The 22675-nt window shown below is 37.0% G+C and overlaps 1 protein-coding gene across 11 annotated transcripts in view; it reads right to left on the reverse strand.

Annotated features, from left to right (window-relative positions):
* The window catches only part of ppfia4 (PTPRF interacting protein alpha 4), a gene marked incomplete at its 3' end in the record, with an annotated part of 95142 nt that overhangs the window by 37074 nt on the left and 35393 nt on the right, over window positions 1–22675 (reverse strand). For all 11 annotated transcript variants that reach the window (XM_082156088.1, XM_082156090.1, XM_082156093.1 and 8 more), the window contains exon 2: window positions 349–450. In XM_082156088.1, the coding sequence (XP_082012214.1) occupies window positions 349–450 (102 nt within the window). The remainder of the gene's footprint in view (window positions 1–348; window positions 451–22675) is intronic.

Below are 22675 nucleotides of genomic sequence, written 5' to 3' on the forward strand. Positions count from 1 at the left end.
CAAAATAGGGTAAAAACAGATATACTCTGAAATATTATAAGAATTTACAATATATACATTTTAATATATTTTACAATGTAATTTGTTCCTGTAATGGCAAAGCTGAATTTTCAGCATTATTATTCCAGTCTTTAGTGTCACATGATTCCACAGAAATCCTTCTAATATGCTGATTTGGTGCTCAAGAAATATTTCTTATTATTATCAGTGTTTAAAACTGTTATGCTGCATATTTTCTTTGGTGGAAATTCTTAATACAGTTTTTTCAGGATTATTTGAAGTTTGAAGTTGTAAAAGAACAGCATTATTTGATTACACACACACACACACACACACACACACACTTACCCTGGTATTATTCCTCTCTGCTTTAAGCTCTGATATCTCCTCCTCTTTTTCTAGAAGCTGCTCTCGACACAAATTCAGCTCCTTAGTCAGGGTAGCAAACTCCTGTCAGGAGAGAGAGAAAGGAGGGAAATTAATTATTTCATTCAATATAAATAATTCACACCAATATGCTACTGTTACACCAAACTAATAGACAACGCAGTGGTTTGACATTTCTTATTTTTTTTCCATAAATATTCTTCCAGGACTATACATATCTGCTCAAAAAATTATAACAACCAATTGTCACAAATAGTTCAAATAGTCCGATTTCATACTGTATGTTATTTACTGATCTATCTTTACAGTCTCCTCATGAGGCTATGAGAATGAATGCTCACAGCCCATAGAGCTCCAGAGTTAGTGAAGCTTCAAGTCCTGTTCCCACAATTACTGGCCTTTTATTGACCAGGGCCACACATTTTGAACACAGGACCACACAGATGGACATCACTTATTTTTTTGTGGTGTGAGTTGTACATTCAGCCAGCACAAATGCCAAAACACCAGTCACATTTTAAGATCAGTTTGTTACTTTTAGAGATGTTTTCTAAGTTTTTATATATTTTTTTTTATTCATTTCTTTGTTTATTTTATCTTTTTATTTTATCCTCTTTAATTCCATTTATTAATATTAATCAAAGTTGGTGATGTACCAAAAATATCCTTGTAAAAACGTTTTTTTTTTTTTTTTTGTGAACTTGTGGTTATTTTTGCAACAAATAAACAAATGTAATGTTTACTTGCAAGATGAACATTATAATTGTAAAGGGTTTAGTTTTTGCAACTATAGCTTTAAGACCTCTACAATATACAGTATATGTGAATGACCGCTGCTCTCTTCTTACTGGCATATCTGGATCTGCTGTCAGTTTATCATGAGTGTTGCGAGTACTACTAAATAGGTACTGATGTGTAAATGTGGGCTCATGGTCATGACATCATAACCATTTCTGGATAGTGCATTCATATTTTCCTTTGCACTGCAAAATTCCACGGACAAAATCCAGTCCAAAAATTCCCCCACAGTTATTGGAATAGGTTCAAAATTTTCACACCAATTTGCTGTGAATGAACCTCCTACGTAGTACATCAAATTATTTTATTTCAGGGCAAGAGAAATATTGTGTTTCATGATTAGTTAATATAACAGAACGTCCATTAAACAAAAACAAAAACCTTGTATTTCAAGGATGAGATGGATCTATAACAGGACATCAGCCATTTTATGCATTACATTCCACTAACATTTACACTGCATTTCTCATTAAGGCAGCGACATTCTGATTTGGGCTCTGCCTCTCAGTCCCGCCGGCATCAGGACCGCAGTCTTGCATGGCTCAATTGCTCTGTTCTGCGAAGTGCCCTGGCCGGGCCTCTGGCACTAGGCCCAGTTAACCCAGCTGTTACTCGTGGTCTTTTGGGAAACGTTCAGGGCACTGCTGAAGCATGTCAATACCCCCTCCTGTTTTGGCATGCATGCATTCATACGCTCTTTAATTCAAGTGCACAAAATACTAGGGGGCTGAAAAAAACGGTCACATGGATTTTCCACAGATGGTGAAATGGACAGGAGAAACTGTCATCCTTGCTGAGCGGCAACAGGGGTATATGAAATTATTTTGCTGTGGCGGAGCAATAACAATCCTAGCTTTTATCTTTTTTGGGTACTCAAATCGAATCTCTTCAACCACCACCAATGTGCAGCATCCACCTCGATGATGCAACGGCAGCCATATTGCACCAGAATGCCCACCACACACCAGCTTATTGGTGGAAAGGACCTATGTCTATGTCTTTCTTTCTTCTGTGGAACATGAAAGAAGATATTTTGAAGAATGTTTTTTGCACATTCACTTAGGCCCCGTTTACACGATGGGAAAACGCAGATATTTCCCTGCGTTTTGGCCTGTCATTTACACGAAAACGCCGTTTTTATCCCAGAAAACGATTATTTTTAAAAACTCCGGCCAAAGTGGAGATTTCTGAAAACGCCGGTTATGTGTTGCCGTGTCAACTGGGAGAAACGGGGTTTTAGGTTCTCAAACGTCACATTATGCGCCCGAAAATGCTTACGTCATGTGAGCGCCCTATGTTTAGAGTTTGTTCCATACTGTCTATGAGTTTGTTTGGCTACTATTTGATCATGGATGCTGTTAAAGTGGTACTCATTTTTACTTTTGTGAAAACGCTTTTGGCCTGTTTGCATTTGCTTCGCTGTCTGTCCACACGAACGAACCTCGCGCCATGTCTATTGTTTTGAAAGGAACAGGAAGTCGCTCGTGCTATTCGTCGTTGTCGATTTTGAGGATTCTGATTGGCTTGCATGGCTTTATCCTTCTCCTTACACTGCCGCCCCTTTGTATTTATGCGGGTTGATGTAAACGGCAACTGTTTTTGAAAACGATATTGTGTGCACGATGTTATTTTTGAAAACGGAGGGGGAGAAATATTCGTTTCTCTAAATACCCGGCTATGTGTAAATGTGGCCTAAAAGTCAATGGTGGTGTTAATTTGGACATTGACTTGCAATATGTGGGCAAAAACGAAAATACCTTCTATGGTGTTCCACAGAAAAAAAGAAAGTAATGAACGACATGAGGGTGAGTAAATGAAGACAAGACTTTCATTTTTTGAATGAACTATCACTTTAATTGACCGTCACATGTTCCATATGGAAGTTTCTCTTCTGAGAGCTGTCTTAATGACTCTTGATTCCTGCTAATGTAGAGATGACCACACTGACAATCGCTGCATTCAAAAATGCATACTTCCATACAATATAGTAGGTGAAACACAGTACGTGAGCCGAGCACGCAGTATGTCTGATTTCATAGTATTTATAAAACAGTAGACGAAAAGTACCCGGATGACCAACTTCTTCCGGCGAAATTCTGAAGTGCGCATTAAATGGACACTTGACTATCCCATGAGGCCACAGGAGAGGATTTGTGAATGGACAAACTCCAAGTGAAGCGACGCAACTGCCGCCGTATGTCACGTGACAATGACAACATAGTGAATGTAGTACCTCCGAATTTCATTCATACTAACTACACACATTCATACTATATACAACATACTATTTTAACGGTCGCAAAGTAAGTTTCAAACCAAATGTAGTACCTACAGTATAGTAAGCAATTTCAGAAGCAGCAAATGAGTTTAACACACTGTATTCAGGCTATTGGGTCAGCTATGATTGCCATGCTTAATGAATACTTTCAAGGCCACACATTGTGTTAGTGCACTGTTTTTCTGCTTTTTGAATAATGCTGCCTGACTGAAATATAGGGGCAGAAAGGACTGGGAGGGGGAAGAGAAAAAGGAAAATGGGTCAGTGCGTTCATTTGATTTTTTTTCACAGGAGTGAAGGAATAGGCAGGAAGCACGTTCAAATCCACAAACAGATGTTGGCTCTTCCCGCCTCTTTCAATCACTGCAACAGCCTTTCGAGCATTTCTCTGATATAGCAGGGCATGAGTGAAAAAAAAAAGAAACTAAAACACATTGTATCAAATAAAGCAATTCTATTTCAATAGGTCACGGCTCCTCGATAAATGCTTGAGAGTAAACAAAAAAGGAATTGAAACCAAGCATTTGGGGTTTGTCATCAGAGATCGCTGTTTCAGTGCTCAATTCAAAGGTAAATTGCATCTCCCGAACTATAGAAGTAACACAAGAGGATTTTCTGTGCTGAGGTTTTGCATTTGAAACCCTGGATTATTTTTGTATTGTGACTTGTGAGCGTGAAAAGCTGAAATCCCCCCAGTTAGTAGTCGACTTACTTTCTCATCTAGAGCTTGTGGTTCTGCTTAAAAGTGGTTGCTTTAAAACTTTTCAGCTCTTGAACTCAACCCAACAACTATTAATGCAATAAATGAGTCTTTACAAAAATAATATTTCAAACTGCAAAGTGCATTTTTTTTTTTTTTCAGATTTAGTATTTGATATAGGGTACTTTCAAATGTGGTAACAATATATTAGATATAATATCTGGTTATAAACACTGGTACCTGATTCTCCAATTAATCCAGAAACTTTCACACTGTGTAAATGAGTGATGCCATATCAAAAAATGGGCAATATTAAAAATCTGCATTTTGTCTCAAAAATTGTAATCATTAGTTTTAACTGCAATGATTGAATTTAAAAGTATATATTATTATTTTTTTTTGCTAAGGATTGCATTTCCCCTAATTCTTAGAGCTTTCCCCTAAAATTAGGGGAAATGAGCATGCATAATGAAATACCCAATATTGGCTGATAACGGATATGGTACCAGTATAATATGCAATGTGCATACTGTACATATGCAGCCTAATTGGCATTCATACACTTTAAGCCCTATTGGTGTTAAACACTTGCAACAGCTCTGATTATTCCAGTCATAAGCACAGAACTTCTAAAACTCTTCAGGTGAATACTATGTGAAAAGCAAATCAGTCCAACTGAGATATAATTCATAGGCTGAGCCTCTGGGAACACTTTCTTCATTTAGGCTTCAATGTAGGCACCACGGTTAACTTTGCTGTGTGTTTTAAAACCATTTTATCAGCAGAGGAAATTATAAGGCTGACATAATTACCATTTTCCTAGAAAGAAAGAAAGAAATGGCACCACAGGAAAGGAACACTGCTGTTACAGGTCATTTTATGGACATCTATCGTGTAAAAACAGTGAACTTATAGTTGTGTGTTTTCATGAGGTGATAACATATGAGGTGTGAGTGCTTTTTTTATACCATCTTTTTGTCTCATGTGAACACTTTTAATGCCTATTTAGCTCTTAAAATACTAGATACAAACTTAACCTATATGTTTCTGTTATTTTTGATGGCTATAAACCACCATCCTCAATTACTTTAAAAATGTATAAGGCAAAAATACTCTTTCAAATCAAGACAATGTTTTGCATGGCATCTAAACTCACAAAGGGGTTTCTAAAATGCCAAATATTGCTGTACCGATAAAAGAGAGAAAAATCCACAACATGTCGGCCAGCATTGTGACCTTGAGAGACGGTTGTCGGCAGGTGAGCAGTGTTGAGCTCAGACAGCTCCAGGGATTTCTCTGTGTTTGGTTGGTAAAAGCCTTGGGATTAAGGAAAGGAAGGAATGTTGCCAAATACAGCAGCGTTTTTGAGCACAGGATTAAGTCATTCTGCAGCCCGCATTACTACAAGCACCAATAGACAACACTCACACACACATTATAGAGGCTATTCAATATGCTACAAATGGTTTCCATAGTATACAACAGATTTAACAGTATTGTTGATTTAATACTCAAGATATCTTTAATACTTCTTGAGTTACAGTCAGGCATGCAAATTTTTGAACTGTCACTGTTGGCATATAATGCAGCAAAGCTTGCTAAAGTCAACAGCTTTAAATAATGATGCTGCCATCTTTCCAAAGTAATTTTTTCCCCCCTCTAATTTGGCTCCAAATCTCAGGTGAAAATTGTCATTTTGACCTCCCTCTACAAAATAGTAGATTACCCAGTAAATATCTGTGACATAAATTTTTTTGGCTTTCATCACTTTTTATGTTTGTATTTGTACAGAAAAAAAATAAATAAAAAATAAAATCACAAATTTGAACCAGGGACCTGAGATGACACTGAATGACCCTAAAGGCTTGAAACACAACATATAATATCGGCATTAAAAACAAAGTACTTCAGTTTTCCATAAATGCTCCACAGACGCTCATTCAGAAATGCCACAAACAGCTTTAAACTTTTTCCCCACCTCTACCAGACAAGCTTACAGTAAGCCGATTTCTCTTAGTCTACCCAAATCCATAACAATGTCCAATGTCTTACACATGAAATGGGTTCTGAATAAAGAAACATGTTGAAAATCCAGTATTGAAGAAAGGCCACACAACTAAGAGCAAACATCTGTTCTGGTATTTAGTCGCTCTCTGTTGCTGACTGAGACCGCTTAGTCAAGCCTTCCTGCTCAATGAGTGCTTTTACACGTGCAACAAAAAGATAATCACTAGAAAAAATCAGCTCATTATAAATAAATAAAAAAATTTACAGGGAAATGATTTAACCAAAAATGCATGTCAGATTTGTGCATATTTAATAACCAGACATGATGCTGATAAATAAACTAAATCAGGGTAATGGGCAACAAACATGTCCATTGGGTTTTCGTACATCATTAGTGACCTTTCTCCAATTAAAGAATATGATGATGGTTTAACCCTAACCAGTGTTTGATGCAAATGTAAATGCGTGTAAATGCACTCAATAGAAAAAAAATAAGAAAAAAAATGATATAAAGAATAATAAATGTCAAACTGGACTTGCGATTTAATACCATCACAACCCACATCACATATTTATATTACACTAAATAAATGTCAGTAGGGTTGGACGATATGGCCCATTAAAGGCCCGAAAAATAACAATAAAATTGTTAATATCAGTTGATACCTTTAATTATCACGTTAAACGTCAAATCTTTATTTCTTTGAAGTTTAAAGCCAGATTTTTGCTCTTGAGTGAAAACCAGACAGTTAATTGTGGTTTTATTATCAGAACATGACAAACACTTGCCAAACAGGTAAACATTTCACAAATTAATATTAAATGTTACGTCTTAGAAATCTTAGAAACTGTATCATTGTGGCTCAATGTTTCTCCTGTTTTCCGTATCAGTGTTGGTGATAATGTCAACGCTGTTTCATCTGACTTTTAACTAGTTTACATCACGAGGCATTTGATTTGTTGTTTGTATAGGACAACACCAAAATGGAACACTTTTTCACTGGATCTCACAGCGCTGTTTAGTGGCTGCATGTTCAAGATGTGTTTTGAGCCGAGTTGATAAATGTTCCGTGTGGCGCACGGAAACTTCTAGCAAATAAGATGTGACAACTTAGAAATCAACATGATTTCTTTTCATTAAAAAAATAATCTAACATCTAACAGTTTTCTAATTGAATAAGTGAATACGTCTGGAGATAGGATGGAAGAAATCTAGGAAAGAACGCTATTAGCTTTAATTAATCACCTCAAGCTATCTGTGAGATGGCTCTCAGGCACAATGTACAGACAGTCAGCTCATACTAGTAATCTATTCCATCTTCATTTTGCTTAGTGGGAATCTGCTTTCATTAGCTTCTTTACATGTTGGAAAGCATGTGAAATATGATCAATCTTACTGCAATAGCACAGAAACCACATGGTCTATCTTTTCAATGTAGACCTTGTTAGCAAAGTGTGCTTGAATAGGACGATGCAGCTAAAAAAAGGCTTTTTTAGACAAGGCACTATTGAAACATCACCATACATGCAAGCTGCAATACAAGAAACAATCATGAATTTAATGAATCATCAATAACATTGAAGTCATTGGAAGATTACATTTTGCTTACTATTATTAAAATTGTGACTATATTGCGAATAAACATTGCTTTATACATCTATACACTATGACGGTCCATCAGTGGGCATGTCAGAGTACAAAAAGCAGATTGAATCTCTTGGCTTGGTGTTGATGGGTTATTAAGGACTGATATTGGTTTATTTCATACCACAGCTGCTCTTTTTTGGCTCATCTTTCCCTTGGCCCAATGCAAAGAGGGAATTGTTGGAAAGTATGCAGAACCTGGTGCTTAATTAGCTGCTAATGGATTGGTTCCTCTAAAACACGGCATCTCCTGTGGGATCAGGACAGATTAGGGCCATGCGCTCCAGGGCTGGAATCAGTTGGGAAGAGTGCAGAGACAGGCATGTGAGGTTTGGACAGCAGTGGCCTAAATGCTGACAGGATGCCTGTGGGCACTGGAACAGGCCTAGCAGAGGCAAGGGGCTAGACTTTTAAGTTGGCATTTAAAGAGTCCCAAAACATTCTGATTGATCAAGGCACTCCACAAATAATTAATTTTCACTCAGAAACCAACATCCTGCAGATTCACCACTCCCTTTATCAGTCATTTCACAAAGAGATTGTATTCTCAGACTTTATAAAAAAAAAAAAAAGAACAGTTTCTATCAATTTGCTCACTCTCTGACATGACACATGGAAAGTAAACTTATGCCGGCTCAGTTATAACAGTGCAAATATGAAATGTGAATAAAAACAGTGAGAGTAAAGGCAAAGCAGTTAACGCTGTTTTATCAAATCAACTGCTAGCAGCACAGATGGGTTCACTGACAAACCAATGTGAAAATTATACCAATCACTCATCAATGCAGTAGTTAAACAAAGACTTCATTCCAGGTAAGGGTCACAGAAAAGTTATAAATCACTGGCCACAGGGAGTCCCATGGGTGACAATACGGAGTAAAATCAAACCCGATGTTGCAGAAAAAATACAAAATGTCACTGAAGGACAGAATAAATCAATAAGTCACTCAAGGTCATGTATTACAGTGATTTTACCATGGGCACATTGGCGTGACATGAAGCAAAGATATGATAAAATCCCTGCAATGCATTGTCTCGAGTGGCTTATTGCTTTTAAAAAGTGGCAGCAATAGCAATATAATAAAATACATAATTGTATATATTAATAATAAACATTAGATCACAATAAACAGTTCTTCTACAAATGTCTGAAGCATGTGTATGGACCATCACACCATAATATTCACAGTGTTTGTAGACCATTTCATTTATCATTTCAAATGGGCCTCCAGTCTCACATCTGAATGCAGATTTATGGATGAAGTACCAGATAACACAGAGAATCTAGGATCAGATTTTTCCATAACACCCGTGATCTTCTTCAATACATACTAAAGAGACTCGGTTGATCAGCATACAGAATGCATAAGTAAATACAGATTAGTGTTTCCAGCACCTCCACTTCCCTCTGAGGTGTGATATCAGTACCATGGTAACGATGGCTCGAACACATCCGTTGTCATCACCTCTGCCAATGAGGCAGAAAGCGATGCACCCCTGAACTTTGTGTGTGTTAGAAACACAGACAAGCCTTTGCCATTACTACACTACACCCTAACATATACAACTGGGCTTGTTTAAAGAGACAGTTTTTAAAAAATCAATTATAACAGGGCTCTCATGAATACTTGATTCTGACTCTGCAGTAAATCTGGATAAATTACTGTTGTCCCAGGCATCCAATTTCCTACACATCAGCGCTATAGTGTGATGTGTCTCATATCACTCTGTACCATGTTAATATGAAGTAATTCGATGTTTTACCTGTATTTTGAATTATGCATTGCATTGTGTTGTTTTAAATGTCCGTAAACTTAACGGAAAAGTACAGGCAATTTTCTGCCAGGACATTATTAGTTTTTTTCTGCTATGGATTTATTTATTTTTCTTACAGTGTAGCTGGTTAGTAAGGAACAATTGATGAAATATCACCTAAGCCTCCGTTGCTAATTCCAAAAGGTCATTTTAGAGGTAGTAATGGAGACTTGAGCCACTGATATGCAGACTAATGCAGTTATGAAAGAGGGAGAGAGATATAGTGTATGTGAATTCTCTCAGCAGTATCCAGCAGCAGCGTCTCTACTAACAGCGAAATTGCTTCAAGTACAGAAACTTTTCTTCTTTCATTCTGAAAAATGTCCTGTAGCTTTTTAGATGCAAAACTGTTTTATTGATAAAGTTGCCAATGCTGACTTTTCCATAGATAATAAAGCTTAATTTTGTGGAAAATAGTATGAAATTGTGTAAATAGTAATATATAATGGAAATAGTTTGTCATTTTTGATCAAATTACTTGTTTTATATATATATATATATATATATATATATATATATATATATATGCACTTGGGTTTTGGTTATTTTGCTGTTGTTGACTGTAAGAACCTTGAAATAACAAAAAAAAAATTAGCGAAGTGATATGGAACTCTAATACAGACTTGCCTGGAACTACTTTAGCTGTGCATGTCCTGAAAAATAACTGCACACCTTAGAATGTTCTTCAACCAATCAGAACCAAGCATTCAACATCCCCATACTATAAATAAGGATAGTATACATAGTTAGATGTTCATATGTAAATTGCGCAAGCTTATTATGTCCATTAGATCGAAAGATCTGAAGAACAACTGCATTTACCTACCCATTGACCCTCCCCTCAAAGAAATCAGGACAGAAGTGGTTGAAAGTGGACAAAAGAGACGGATTAAAACACCAGGTGTAAACGGGTATGTTTCTGCCTCGTCTACTTATGATCCGATCGACCAAAACACATCTTAATACCGGGTGTAAACAGGGCCTTGGAGATTGTAAAATGTCAGAAGAAGCAGCCACCCGATAACTGAAAAAAGGTTTTGGCACAGGACCAAAAGTATGAATCAGTCGTACACAAATTTAATTAGGTGCAAAGGCAACAAAAGCTGAGTTGACAAAATGCCAGAATACACATTGAAGTGTGTCACAGACAGGAGACACGGCTCAGTGGGACCGGTTCTGATCCTACAGCCCAAAGCAAAGATTACTGACAGAAACCGAGAAGATAAGAACTGAAAAATCACACAGAAAAGAGACCAAATATACTGTAAAACAACTAAAGTTCTGACAAATTTCATTCATCAATAGATGCATAACTAATCTTTTTTCCCCTATACATTTATTTTAACAGCAGTATTTTAAAATATGCTTTTGTAATCACACCAATTGACAAAAATTAGTACAATTACACAACCATTCAAAGGTTTGGAGTCAGTAAGATTTAATAGTTTTATTGAGCAAGGATGCAAGGAATAAAAGAATATTTTATTCCAAATAAATGCATTAAAAAGAATCATGAAAAAAAAAATATCACGATTAGCACACAAAAAATTAAGCAGCACAACTGTTTTTTAACATTGATAAAACTAATAATAAATGTTTCTTGAGCATCAAATCAGCATATTGGAATGATTTCTGAAAGATCATGTGACACTGAAGACTGGAGTAATGATACTGTAAATTTAGCTTTGCATCACAGAAATTAATTACATTTTTAAATATATTACAACAGAAAACAGTTATTTTAAATTATAATATAATAACAGTTTTTTCTATCAATAAATTCAGTCTTGGTGAGCATAAACAACTTCTTTCAGAAAAATATATAGTATAACCCCCAATTTATCCCAGTGTGTCCAGAAATTTTGGTTTCAGTCAAGAATTTTTGCGTATCACTTGCGTAAGACTTAACCCTAAATGCCTAAATTCGGGCCTTTAGCGACCCGTATCTATATATAACACAGATAAATCACTTCCTGTCACAATAATATTAACACTCTCCTGATATTATAGAGTAACAACGACAGAAGAATAAAATAAAGCATATTTTGTTACCTTTTGGAGCTTGGATGGGTTTAGTTTGAGATGATGTTTTATACCATCATCACTGTCCTCGTCAGAGCTCATTTCCCGGTACATTCAGCCCAGCTCATACATTCAAGCTCATAATCGCGATCTCAAAAAAATTCTCAAAATTTCAACATCATTAAAAATCAATATTTTGATCACTGTCAGCTTCACCAGATCCAGCATCAAGTGACACCAATATTAGACTGCATTCAGTACTTGCTCTCCAGTAAATCGCTGAGCCATTGTTTTCTGCCTGCAGTAACTATGAGTGAAACGTCACTTCGTCATTGTGTCTCAGACATTGCCACCTTGTGGAATAAAGGTGAGTTACACTTATTTAGTCATCAAAGATTCAATTATTGTTGAGCAGGAAAATATACTATTCTATTACACACCTCAGGTTGTTAGTGACCCTATACAATTTTTACTAAAAGATAATGTGAAAACAAGCATTCTTTAATAATTTTTTCTTGTTATATTGTTTATAATTAATTGATTGAGGAATACTAAGAAGGTTGATGAGGAGGAGGGTAGTGAATGACGTCCCGTGGCACTAAAGACCCGAGGTATGGGTTTTAGGGTTAATCGCGAGTAAACAGGTTGAATGAATTTGGATGTAGCAAGTAAGCTAAACAGTGAGACAGATAAACAAATAGAGAGAAAAAAGCAGAGAGTTCACAAACAGACCGAGGGACACATCTCTCATCAGACCGAATCTGTCAGTCACACTCTAGTGGAGGCAGATGCTGTGAAGGTGCGGACAGATGTCGTTTTCATCGGTGAACTCCAGTAACGTCCAGCACAGTCATCAGGCTCACCGAGAACGAGAGGAAGCAGACTCGCATTCGGCAGGAACATAAATACGACACATTTCAAAGGACATATACGGCTAGCCAGCCTGACAGGATTTTGGGTAAGGATATAACAAGAGTTGAACTGAGCCTCAATACTGAAAGTGAATCTTTTAGGTGATGTGACATAACATGACCAAGGGAACCGTCACATCCACACCATCAGCTCTTCCAGAGTTTCGTTCTTTCATGCATCACAGACAGTCTGATTTTGACAAGCTCAAAAGTGCCTTTGGTGAGATAGAGAGAATATCTATCATCAGATACACAAGAGAACACAAAAGACAGTGTCGGTCGGCACCTCCTGACAGAACCAAAGTTAGTTATATACAACAACTTTCACATCAGCTCACCTCCTCTATCGTTCTTTCTCTTGTTCTCTGTGGTGCCTCAACCCAAAATAGCTTCACTCATGTATTCCTCATTATCAAACAACAAAATGTCTCAAGAAACCTGGCTTGGAGTCCCTCCAAATATCTCTCTCTCTCTCTCTCTCTCTCTCTCTCTGGGGAACCAGGCGACAGAAAAAGCTCAAAAGCTCAAGAAGTTCACTGCAGTCAGTGCTTGAGAATGCATCTTGGAACAGGACACTGTTTTATGTAGAGAAATATGCAGCTTGGAGATTTACTCAAGCTATTATGAATATAGTTGAACATTATATACAAGCATTATACCACCCAGGGCATCGCTAAACATAAATTACATTTGTGGCTTAGCCCATTAGAGCCATAGCATAATGAAAGCAAGTTATAAGCAAAACATTTAACTTAAAATTAAGAAGAAGGAAAAAAGGGAAAAAAAGGAAAAGATACAATTATGGTTGCAAATTCCAATCTCAGAGACATTTTTACTTTCTAAGTTACGTTTTATAGACCATCTTGGTAACCCTCCGATTACTGAACAATTTCAGTTAATTTAAAATAATGCATAAAATAATGATGTGTTTTTTTCTACAAATATACATGTCAGTGTCAGTCCAAGAACAGTGTATCGGCCAACAAGTTTAAGCTACCTTCAAGTTCAAAGTTTTTGCTTCATGTAAATGAAATTTTGCATCCATTGATGTCATGACACTCATCAGTGTGTATCTTGTTTTCAGCTGTGTAAGGCAAGTGATGCAATACCAGTTCAGTGTAAGGGAGGCTACAGAAGTTTAAAGATGCAAGAATGAAAAGACCAACTGCAAAATGTTTTGCAAACACTGCAATTAGTCTATGCATACAATCTACAGACACATATAGGCAGTTATCATTCAGCAGCACAGCACCAAAGACAACAGCTTGTCTTTAATTAGCGATAACACACGTGCGGGGCACTGAAAGATGCCACTGTACTGGGCATAAATGTGGATCTGCCACTGTGATGGGGACAGCTTTGTGGACCACTGTGTACAGACACCCAAAAAGGCACTAAATAATTTCCCAATATTAACACTGTGAACAAAAAAACTAATATAAAAAAAACCTGATATATATTTATAGAAATAGTCTTTATAAAAATGTGTTAAAATATATAAAAAGAAAGAATACGTAAAATAATAATATATAATAAATAATCATATATTTTAAATATTACTTAACATATGAAAAATATATATATTTGCAACATTTCCCAACTCAGTATTCTTTTCTTTTTTTCTAGTAAAACATCTAAGCATCCTTAAAACAAAAATAAATAATTAAAAAGGAAAATTGCATAACATATTAAGACAAGAACATAAATATTGAGTTTGTGTCTGTTTCAAGCATAAATCTAATCTTAAATAATTTAGTTAGATTTATGCTTAAAACAACTATTTGCCAACTGGGTATAAAAGAACAAACAAATTCAAGATATATTCTTGGAATACAAGTCTTATTAACTTCTCATGAAAATGTATATCATTTAACGATGATCTTTACTGGGAAACAATACAAACATAACAAATACCTCAACACAAAACACTTGAAAATAGCAACATACGTATATACGCTTCCATACACACACTAAAGTTTAAATACGCCACTGAGAGTGGCCTGTATCCCTGCTTTGAGTTAATTAATGCACCGTCAAACCTGCAATGTAAGCAAGTCAAACAGCCACTTAGTCTGTGTTCCCTTCTGCGATTTACTTACAGAATGACTCTGCACAAGAATTCCCACGTAGGCAAAGGCTCTAACAAGAAACACCTTGGACAGCTGACGCAGATGTACATGTTTAAACAGCCAGCCAATGGCAGGATGGGTCACAGCCCTTCACCTACCTGATACATGTATGTGCTAAAGTAGATCCCATTGTTTAGTTGGATCTTCGGAGAGGTGAGGTTCATCTCGCAAGAATCATATCAGAACCTGGTTTGGATCTGCGAGCCCCCCCGCAGCGAGGAGTGAAGGGGAGGGTGGAAGAAGAGAGAGAGAGACAGAGAGAGAGAACACAAGTCTCCCTCTGTCTCTAAATCCCTGATGGATGACAGTAAGCTAGAGAATAAATTAAAGTCTTCGATGCCGGCTCTGCTCAGCAGACAGCGGTGCAACACAACTCTCCGGACAGAGACCCACATGAAAACGAAAGAGAGAGACTGAGAGAGAGACATGGGGGGAGGTGGGGGGTGTAGGAGAGAGAGTGTAGCAAGAAAAAAGGATGCTACACAGTGCAAAACAGAAAAGGAAATGGGAGAGGCAACAGAATGAGGATGGGAGGGACACTAACAGATAGTTTGGATAGAGCGTTTACAGGCATCGCATGTGGGGTTACATGAGCCCCTTTCACACAGAGCGTTGATCCCAGAAAATTGCCATAAAATTGCTGGTGTGCCTTCTGTGTGAACGCATACACGTCCCAGGATTGATCCCGGAATTGATTCCGGGATGGGGACCTGGTAACATTAGCGGGATCAGTCCTAGAACGTGGCCTGTGTGAACAAAAAGCAGGACCAATGCCGTAGAGGGTGTGTCATAGTGATGACGCTGAAGCTGACATCGTTGCCAGCTTAGTGGAACGGGTACGCGATGCGCTAGTTTATGATCGAATCAGAAAAAAATGGATGTATGAGAACCATAGACTGTAAAAAAATATGGACGTAGTGTCCGTGACGTCAACCGTAGGTTTCTATAGACCGTTTTTGAAGCCTAAAGTGGGCATGGCCGACTGTCGCCATCTTGGTAGCGCGTCACTCCCGAATTTATTTATTTTTACAGTCAGACAATTAGCAGAAGTAACGTGACCGTTAACAAACAGCAGACAAACGGCTAATGATGACTAATGGCCACAGCAGCGGGAATCCACCTGTCACTCAAAAGTGGACACCCTTAATTATGCAGAAATTTAAGGCTTAATATAATTTAAATGGATGAGTTATAAAAAAATTCACCCCCCTCACAGTTGTCATGAAGGGCAAAATTAGCTGTATAGACCAAAGCCACTTTTTTCTCCAGGCTGTAAACATGTTTTTTTCTGCTGTAAAGTTGGGCATTTTAACATGGGGGAGATGCAGATTTGACTCACTTCTGCCTCAAGCGGCCAGTTGATGAATTGCCGTTTAATTCACTTCCATGTTGGTTTCAAGAGAGAGACAGGGAGGTTGCCGCTTGGTGAGAACGCATGCACAGATTCCAGAAAATCACTGGCAGTGTGAATGAACCAAAATCAAACTATCCCGGGACAAATCCCGGGACACATTATCAGTGTATTTTCCGGAATCTCTGTGTCAAAGGGGCTATGGAGACAGAAAGGGTTCAAAATATGGTGGACATCAGCCCACCTGTCATCCAAACCTCGTAATGGCTTCATCAAAAAATTCACATGGAAGAGCTACTATACCAGGGCCATCTTTGTCAGCTTTATACATTTGTTAAATAAGAGCAGATGAGCCAAAGAAAAAGACATGTGACTAGCATTTGAGGCATTGGTGTTTAGCTGAGAGCTGTTCATCTTAACCTGACAGTGTTTAGGGCTTCATTTAATAACCACAATATTACGCTGGTCTAATCAGGGTTTTTCAAATGAAACATCACTTTTACTGAATGTTTTTTAAGATAAAATATTAACTTCAGATAATTTGATCTTATGATTTTAATCAGCTCTCATAAGATCAGATATCCAGATAATAACCATAATTATCTTATTCTATTGACAGCCACAGTCTGTCTGTCTGTCTATCTGTCTATATATCTGTCTGTCTGTCTGTCTATTTATGTGTTTTTTTTTTCGTTTTTTTCTGATGCCGATATCAAGGAGCAGGGTGGTCGACAGATATAGTCGATATGTGATATCACAATATTTTATTTAAAGATAGTAAATAATGTGACAAGATGGTAAAATTCAACATGACATAAAAATTCTAATTGAAAGAAACAAATCTGTAAAATAAAAAAGGTTTATACTTCAGATATAAACTTGATTCTGTAATCAATAATCATATTAAAGTATTTTCACAAATAAAGAAATTGTCTGTGTGCACTGGAAATCATATTTTATATGACATCACAGACAACAAATATTTGACCTTGCTTTGGATGTAAGACAATGACAAAATAAAAGCCAAAGCAGCAAAAAAGGGCAGTTTTTACAGTATAAATGGAAACTGCACATATAAAATGACCTGTTTTTATGTGATATTTAGGGGCAGGCAAATCTGAAATGGATATCACCACAATAATAGTCTGTGGAACGAAAGAGTGATAACACTCAAAATCTGACCTGGGTCATGTCCTGAAGCCATTCCCCCTCTCGCTCCCTCTGTTTTCCTGGCCAAATCTCCACTGTCCTACATAATAGGACATAAAGGGAAAAGAAAATGTGCACCCTAACATTCAGAAGGTGTTAAGCACATTAAGCGGTCCAAGAATTTACTATATGTATTCAAGGGTGTGATATATGGGTCTGAGACAAATCAAGCCCTAAGCCAAGTCAATTAACACTAAATCGCTTTCATAAAAACCTCATAGTGATGATATTAGGGGCTAGTTCTATAGCAAGAATTACACTTGCACTGAAATATAAGCCAATAACAATGCAACTTGACGCAAAACAAAAACAGAGGCTGCTATAAAGGGGAAGGGATTAGCATCATATTCTTCTGTTTCTGGGTTAGACATACAGCCACTGTTCAGCTCACAACACACAGCTCAAAGGCTTTTTTGAGTAAAAGTGACTGGTTCTCCCAAAAGCCTTACCAAGAAAAGTTTTCAAGAAACCAAACCATGTCTCAAGGCACAGAGAAGATGTGAATGTATATTGAAGCAGAGCTCGCTCTGTAAAACACACATCCTTCATCTCTATATGTGTGTGTGTTTGTCATTTCTACTTTTTCTTGTTTTTGTTTTTTTTCTCATCGTCATCTCTCAAACCACAAGATTTCACCCAACAGACATAGAGCTACTGGGATTTCACAGTTTGTGTGGTGGTTTGCATTTTAAAATTAATAGGGACAGTCTGGATGTTTAAGGGAAAACAGAAAATCCTTTTGTCGAGACTCGTGCTGAAAAGCTAAACTGATCTGGGAACAGTGTGTTTGGTTAGTGAGAGGAAGAAGAGTGACAGACATCTGCTGGGACCGTGGGAGACATGATTAGGCTAAGAGACGTGCTGTGGAAGACACTAGATGAGGAGGAAGAAGAACAGGAAGTGTAATGGCAAGACAAAACACCCAATGGGACAACACAAGCACTGGGTATTACAGGCGGTTGACACTGACTGGAGAGTCCCACACGTGGGAGGACATAATGGCAGGACTAAAAGAAAGCACAAAGACTCGAATCATGGCGGTACAAGAACAAGCACTTAGAACCAGATCAATGGAAAAAAGCCAACGTAATTCCGGTGAAGACAGGGGTATCCCAGCACAACTGCAGCAGATGCAGTTAAAGGTGAAGATCCAGATCCAGAAAAGAGCAATCCTTGTACCAGCTAAGATCAATCTCTGAATTATTAAGCTCTCAGACCACAAATAAAGAACCACCTCTGATCAACAGAAGCACATTTGCATATGTGTCTATGGGACCTAATTTATAAATGCCACACTTGAATAATCAAAGCCACTGAATATAAACACAGGCTTTCCCACAACTGATTGTGTAAAACTGTGAGAACAATTCTCTGAGAAACAGAAATATTACATATGTCAAAAAGAGCAGAGATTTCCTTATGAATTCAAATATTTCTAATCTAATTCTCCCAAAACCAAGTTATCTGAGCTATGGAAACTACATTACATTTAGGTTTGATACCAATAAGCTAATAATTTTTTTCATAAAATCTTTTTTTTTTAATAAATAAATAGCCTGTACAGTATGAAAAATTAACAGCGCGATTAAATTATATATATTTGTTGTTAGTTTGTAAAGGCTAACTTTAAGTGAGGACTAGATGACGGCAAAGATAAATGTAAAAATAAGGAAATTAGCATATCCAATTAAATATGCAATAATCAAAATACACATACTGTTAAAAACCATTTCATTCATGTCTCCTCAAATAGTTTAGGAAAAAACTGAGTGAGACTTATATAAAACATAAAATAACATGTCTGCTAATTTATCAACTAGAAAGTTAGGAGTGATGTTTTCTAAAAAAAAAATAATAAAATTGTGCATTTGTAAAACTTCACAAATAGCTCTACACTATCACCACTCAAGTGGTGTTATGAAAGAGTGACCTCTGAGAAATATTTTTGCTCTTTATGACTTCATGTTTTCACACATGCTGAATGTTCTTGTTCCCTGTCTGGAAGTCTTTAATCTTCAACCGAGAACTAATTACCAATCTCATATCCACTTGTTCAGTCGGTTCAAACACACTGCACTTAAATGCAGTTGTCAAGGAAACAGTAACATATCTATGCCAAGTAAGAATCTGGTTCTGAGGAGAAGAGATTACAGGAGAGCAGCGCTACGGTCACTATTAAACACGACACAATGAACACACCAAGCTAAATGAGCAGCTCTATCCTTCACTTCTTATGGGAGCTCTAGAAAGTCACTGAAGGAATAATTGAGCTTGAATAAGCCATCTTAACCACAGATTCTCAGCAGAGTTTTTTAAGCAGCAAGTTTTCTAATGAGAAATAACAATAGTGCGTTCGGGCTGGAGGCCAGACTGAAACTGGAGGGGTCTGGCACACACAATACATTAATGCATCAGTAAAACAGATTGCTGTCATTGGACACTCAAAGGCAATGGGTGAGATGAGAATATCATGATGACCTCACTTTGAAAAACAGTGAAGTGAAAGTTCCGACATGAAAAATTAAAATATCCCCTCAGGTCTCGCCTCCCCCCACAAGCCACTGTTGGAGGCCTGCTCCATCATTTGTAATGAGACTGAGCCCCCTTGTGACTAGGAGGTGTAAGTGCTGACCTGGAGCGGGGCCGCTTCTCTGACTGCATTTCCCATGATGCTCTAAAACAGATGTTCTTCAGTAACAGCTTGATGAAGAGCAGCTGAATTTCAAATTACACACTCTCTCTAAAAACATGACAATTAGAGTTATGTGACGTGTAGTCCAATGTGTGACTGCAATTTGTGGCCTTTACAATTGTGTCCCATTTGCTTTCCAAATCTGTTTGATGTGAAGGACCCACTAATGATGATCCCCTGTCGAAGAACTTCTTTCATACATACTGTAGCCATCTTTATGTTTTAAGATGCATTTTTACTACGCGAGTTAGCATATTATAAAGACAACATTTAATAAAATATATTTAATATTGCTTTATATTATATTATTTTAATTATTAATAGTCACCCGTTTGACAACCCCTGTGCTTGTGCACTTATAAAAATTGATGGAAAAAATAGCATTTGTAGCAGATAAACACATTTAAAATTTCTATAAGTCTTTCTTTTCCAGGAAATGTAATATTTAATAAAAGCATTTCAAAAATGACTTTTTCAGTAGAAACACACAGGCACAGGAAAGCAGAGAGGGCTTGTCAAAATATTATATGGCATGTTTAACACAACTTCTAACCTAGATGATGAAGAGACAAAGCACTATGACAAGGACAGAATAGCTGACATTTTACAAATATTTTATGTATTTGCTTCAGTTGCATTAACATTGGTGATAATCCCATCACCCCTTTTCTGTCTCATCACCATAAAGTGAAGAAAGAGACACATTTCTGGAAGGAAGACAGGGTTTCCCCACAGGGCACAATGATGTCAGCAGCTCTACCAAAAAGCTTTCGCTCATCTATTCCCACCCTGTCTCATCTCTTTTACCCCACACCATGCATCTTTCTTTCCTGCGGTTTTCTTAAAGCACCCCTTCAGATAATCTCCTTATGTTGGACTGGGTGACTGCATGACCGAGGAGCCATTTTACAGCTCAGCACGGTTCTCGAGGAACATACTGTACATGCACATGCACGTTAACGCCCAGTTGCCGGTGTCAGCACAAAAACAGAGACTCAGCCACATATATAGCTCTCACAAGCACACAATAACTGCGGCCACACCCTTAGGTGTCCCTGGTGAGGTCAATTCACCTCCAAAAAAAATCACCACTGGGATTTCAGGGACGACTCAAGCTCTATATCTTCTCGTAATGTAAGATTTCTGTGCATAACATCTGTCAGAAAAGGTGCTGGTTAACCTGATGCTGAGTTACAGCTCTAATCCATCATTGCAAAATGGCATAAGCAAACCATTAATCACTCATACCATGTAGTGCTGAGAACAGAATGTGAGTGAGGGATTTTATTTTAGCATGAGAAGGTTATCCATGATGCTATTTACAGCAAAACAGAGACAATCCAAATGCTAAAATGTTCTGAATTTTTTTTCCCCTCATTTACTTTGTATAATTCTTAAAATAAACGTATCTAAACTAAAATACATAGCTCACTAATACAGTCACTATATTTTTTCACACCATTTTTTGACAATATTTTTTTTCACACCATTTTTACTATTATTACTGTTACTATTACTATTTACTATTATTTACTAATATTATAAAGACAACATTTGAATATGATATATATATTTATGCCCACACTGTATGTATGTATGTGTGTGTATATATATACATATACACATGCAGCATGATATTCTAAAGACATTATACACACACACTATATATATATATATATATATATATATATATATAGATAGTGTGTGTGTGTGTGTGTGTGTGTGTGTGTGTGTGTGTGTGTGTGTGTGTGTGTGTGTATAATGTCTTTAGAATATCATGCTGCATGTGTGGTGTGTGTATATATGTATATATACATATTGTGTGCGTGTTTAATATCATGCTAACTATTTGTGTGTGTGTGTGTGTATATATATACACAGTATATATATATATATATATATATATATATATATATATATATATATATATATATATATAGATATATAGATATAAAATGTAAAAATACATTTGTTAAGAACATTTTAATTCTATTTAAAGAAATGCAAAATAGATTTTTTTTTTTGCACTTGTAGTCTCAGACTTTGTATATTTGCCAACCACAAAAACACGCATGCTCTCATGAACACATAGGCCTATACATGTTTATTACACACACAATGAACTACATAAGTCAAAACAGCTCAGACACATCTAAGCAAATGACATATTCCCTCCTTTACAGTTGTCACAAGCAATTATTACAATAGTTGGTTCACCCGTCTCTCTGCTATCATGTCTTTCCATTCTCTCTTTCTTTGAGTCTGCCTCCTTTTCCAAGCATACTGTGTCATCTGTTAACAAAGCCTTTCATGTACATGGCCATGCCATTATAGCTCTCAAGGGTGTGTGAATGTGTGTTTTCCTTTCCTTCTCTGAATCTCTGTACACATTTTAACTTGCTGCATGTCAGTGTCATGTGCCTGCAAGCTCCTTCCTCATTAGTCAGTCATGCACAATGCCAAATAGTAAAATTGCCTCATTCAAAGCTTCAATCATGGAAAAGCCTACAACAAAGCTGAAGGAGCTATCAGTAGACAAGATAGCACAACAAGGAAAGCCATTCTATTTCAAGTGCTTATTCACATCAATGAAAATCTCTGAGCACAGGAATGCATGCGAAATGCCCATTTTTGCTTTTTGAGGTCTGTTATGCAGATTTTTCCCCCCATTGACAGGATCACAAGCAATCTCTGCGCCCAGAGAATTCTGCGGAAAGCTACGAGTTTCCAC

Source organism: Leuciscus leuciscus, assembly GCF_965113295.1.
Source record: "Leuciscus leuciscus genome assembly, chromosome: 23".
Classification (NCBI taxonomy): Eukaryota; Metazoa; Chordata; class Actinopteri; order Cypriniformes; family Leuciscidae; genus Leuciscus; species Leuciscus leuciscus.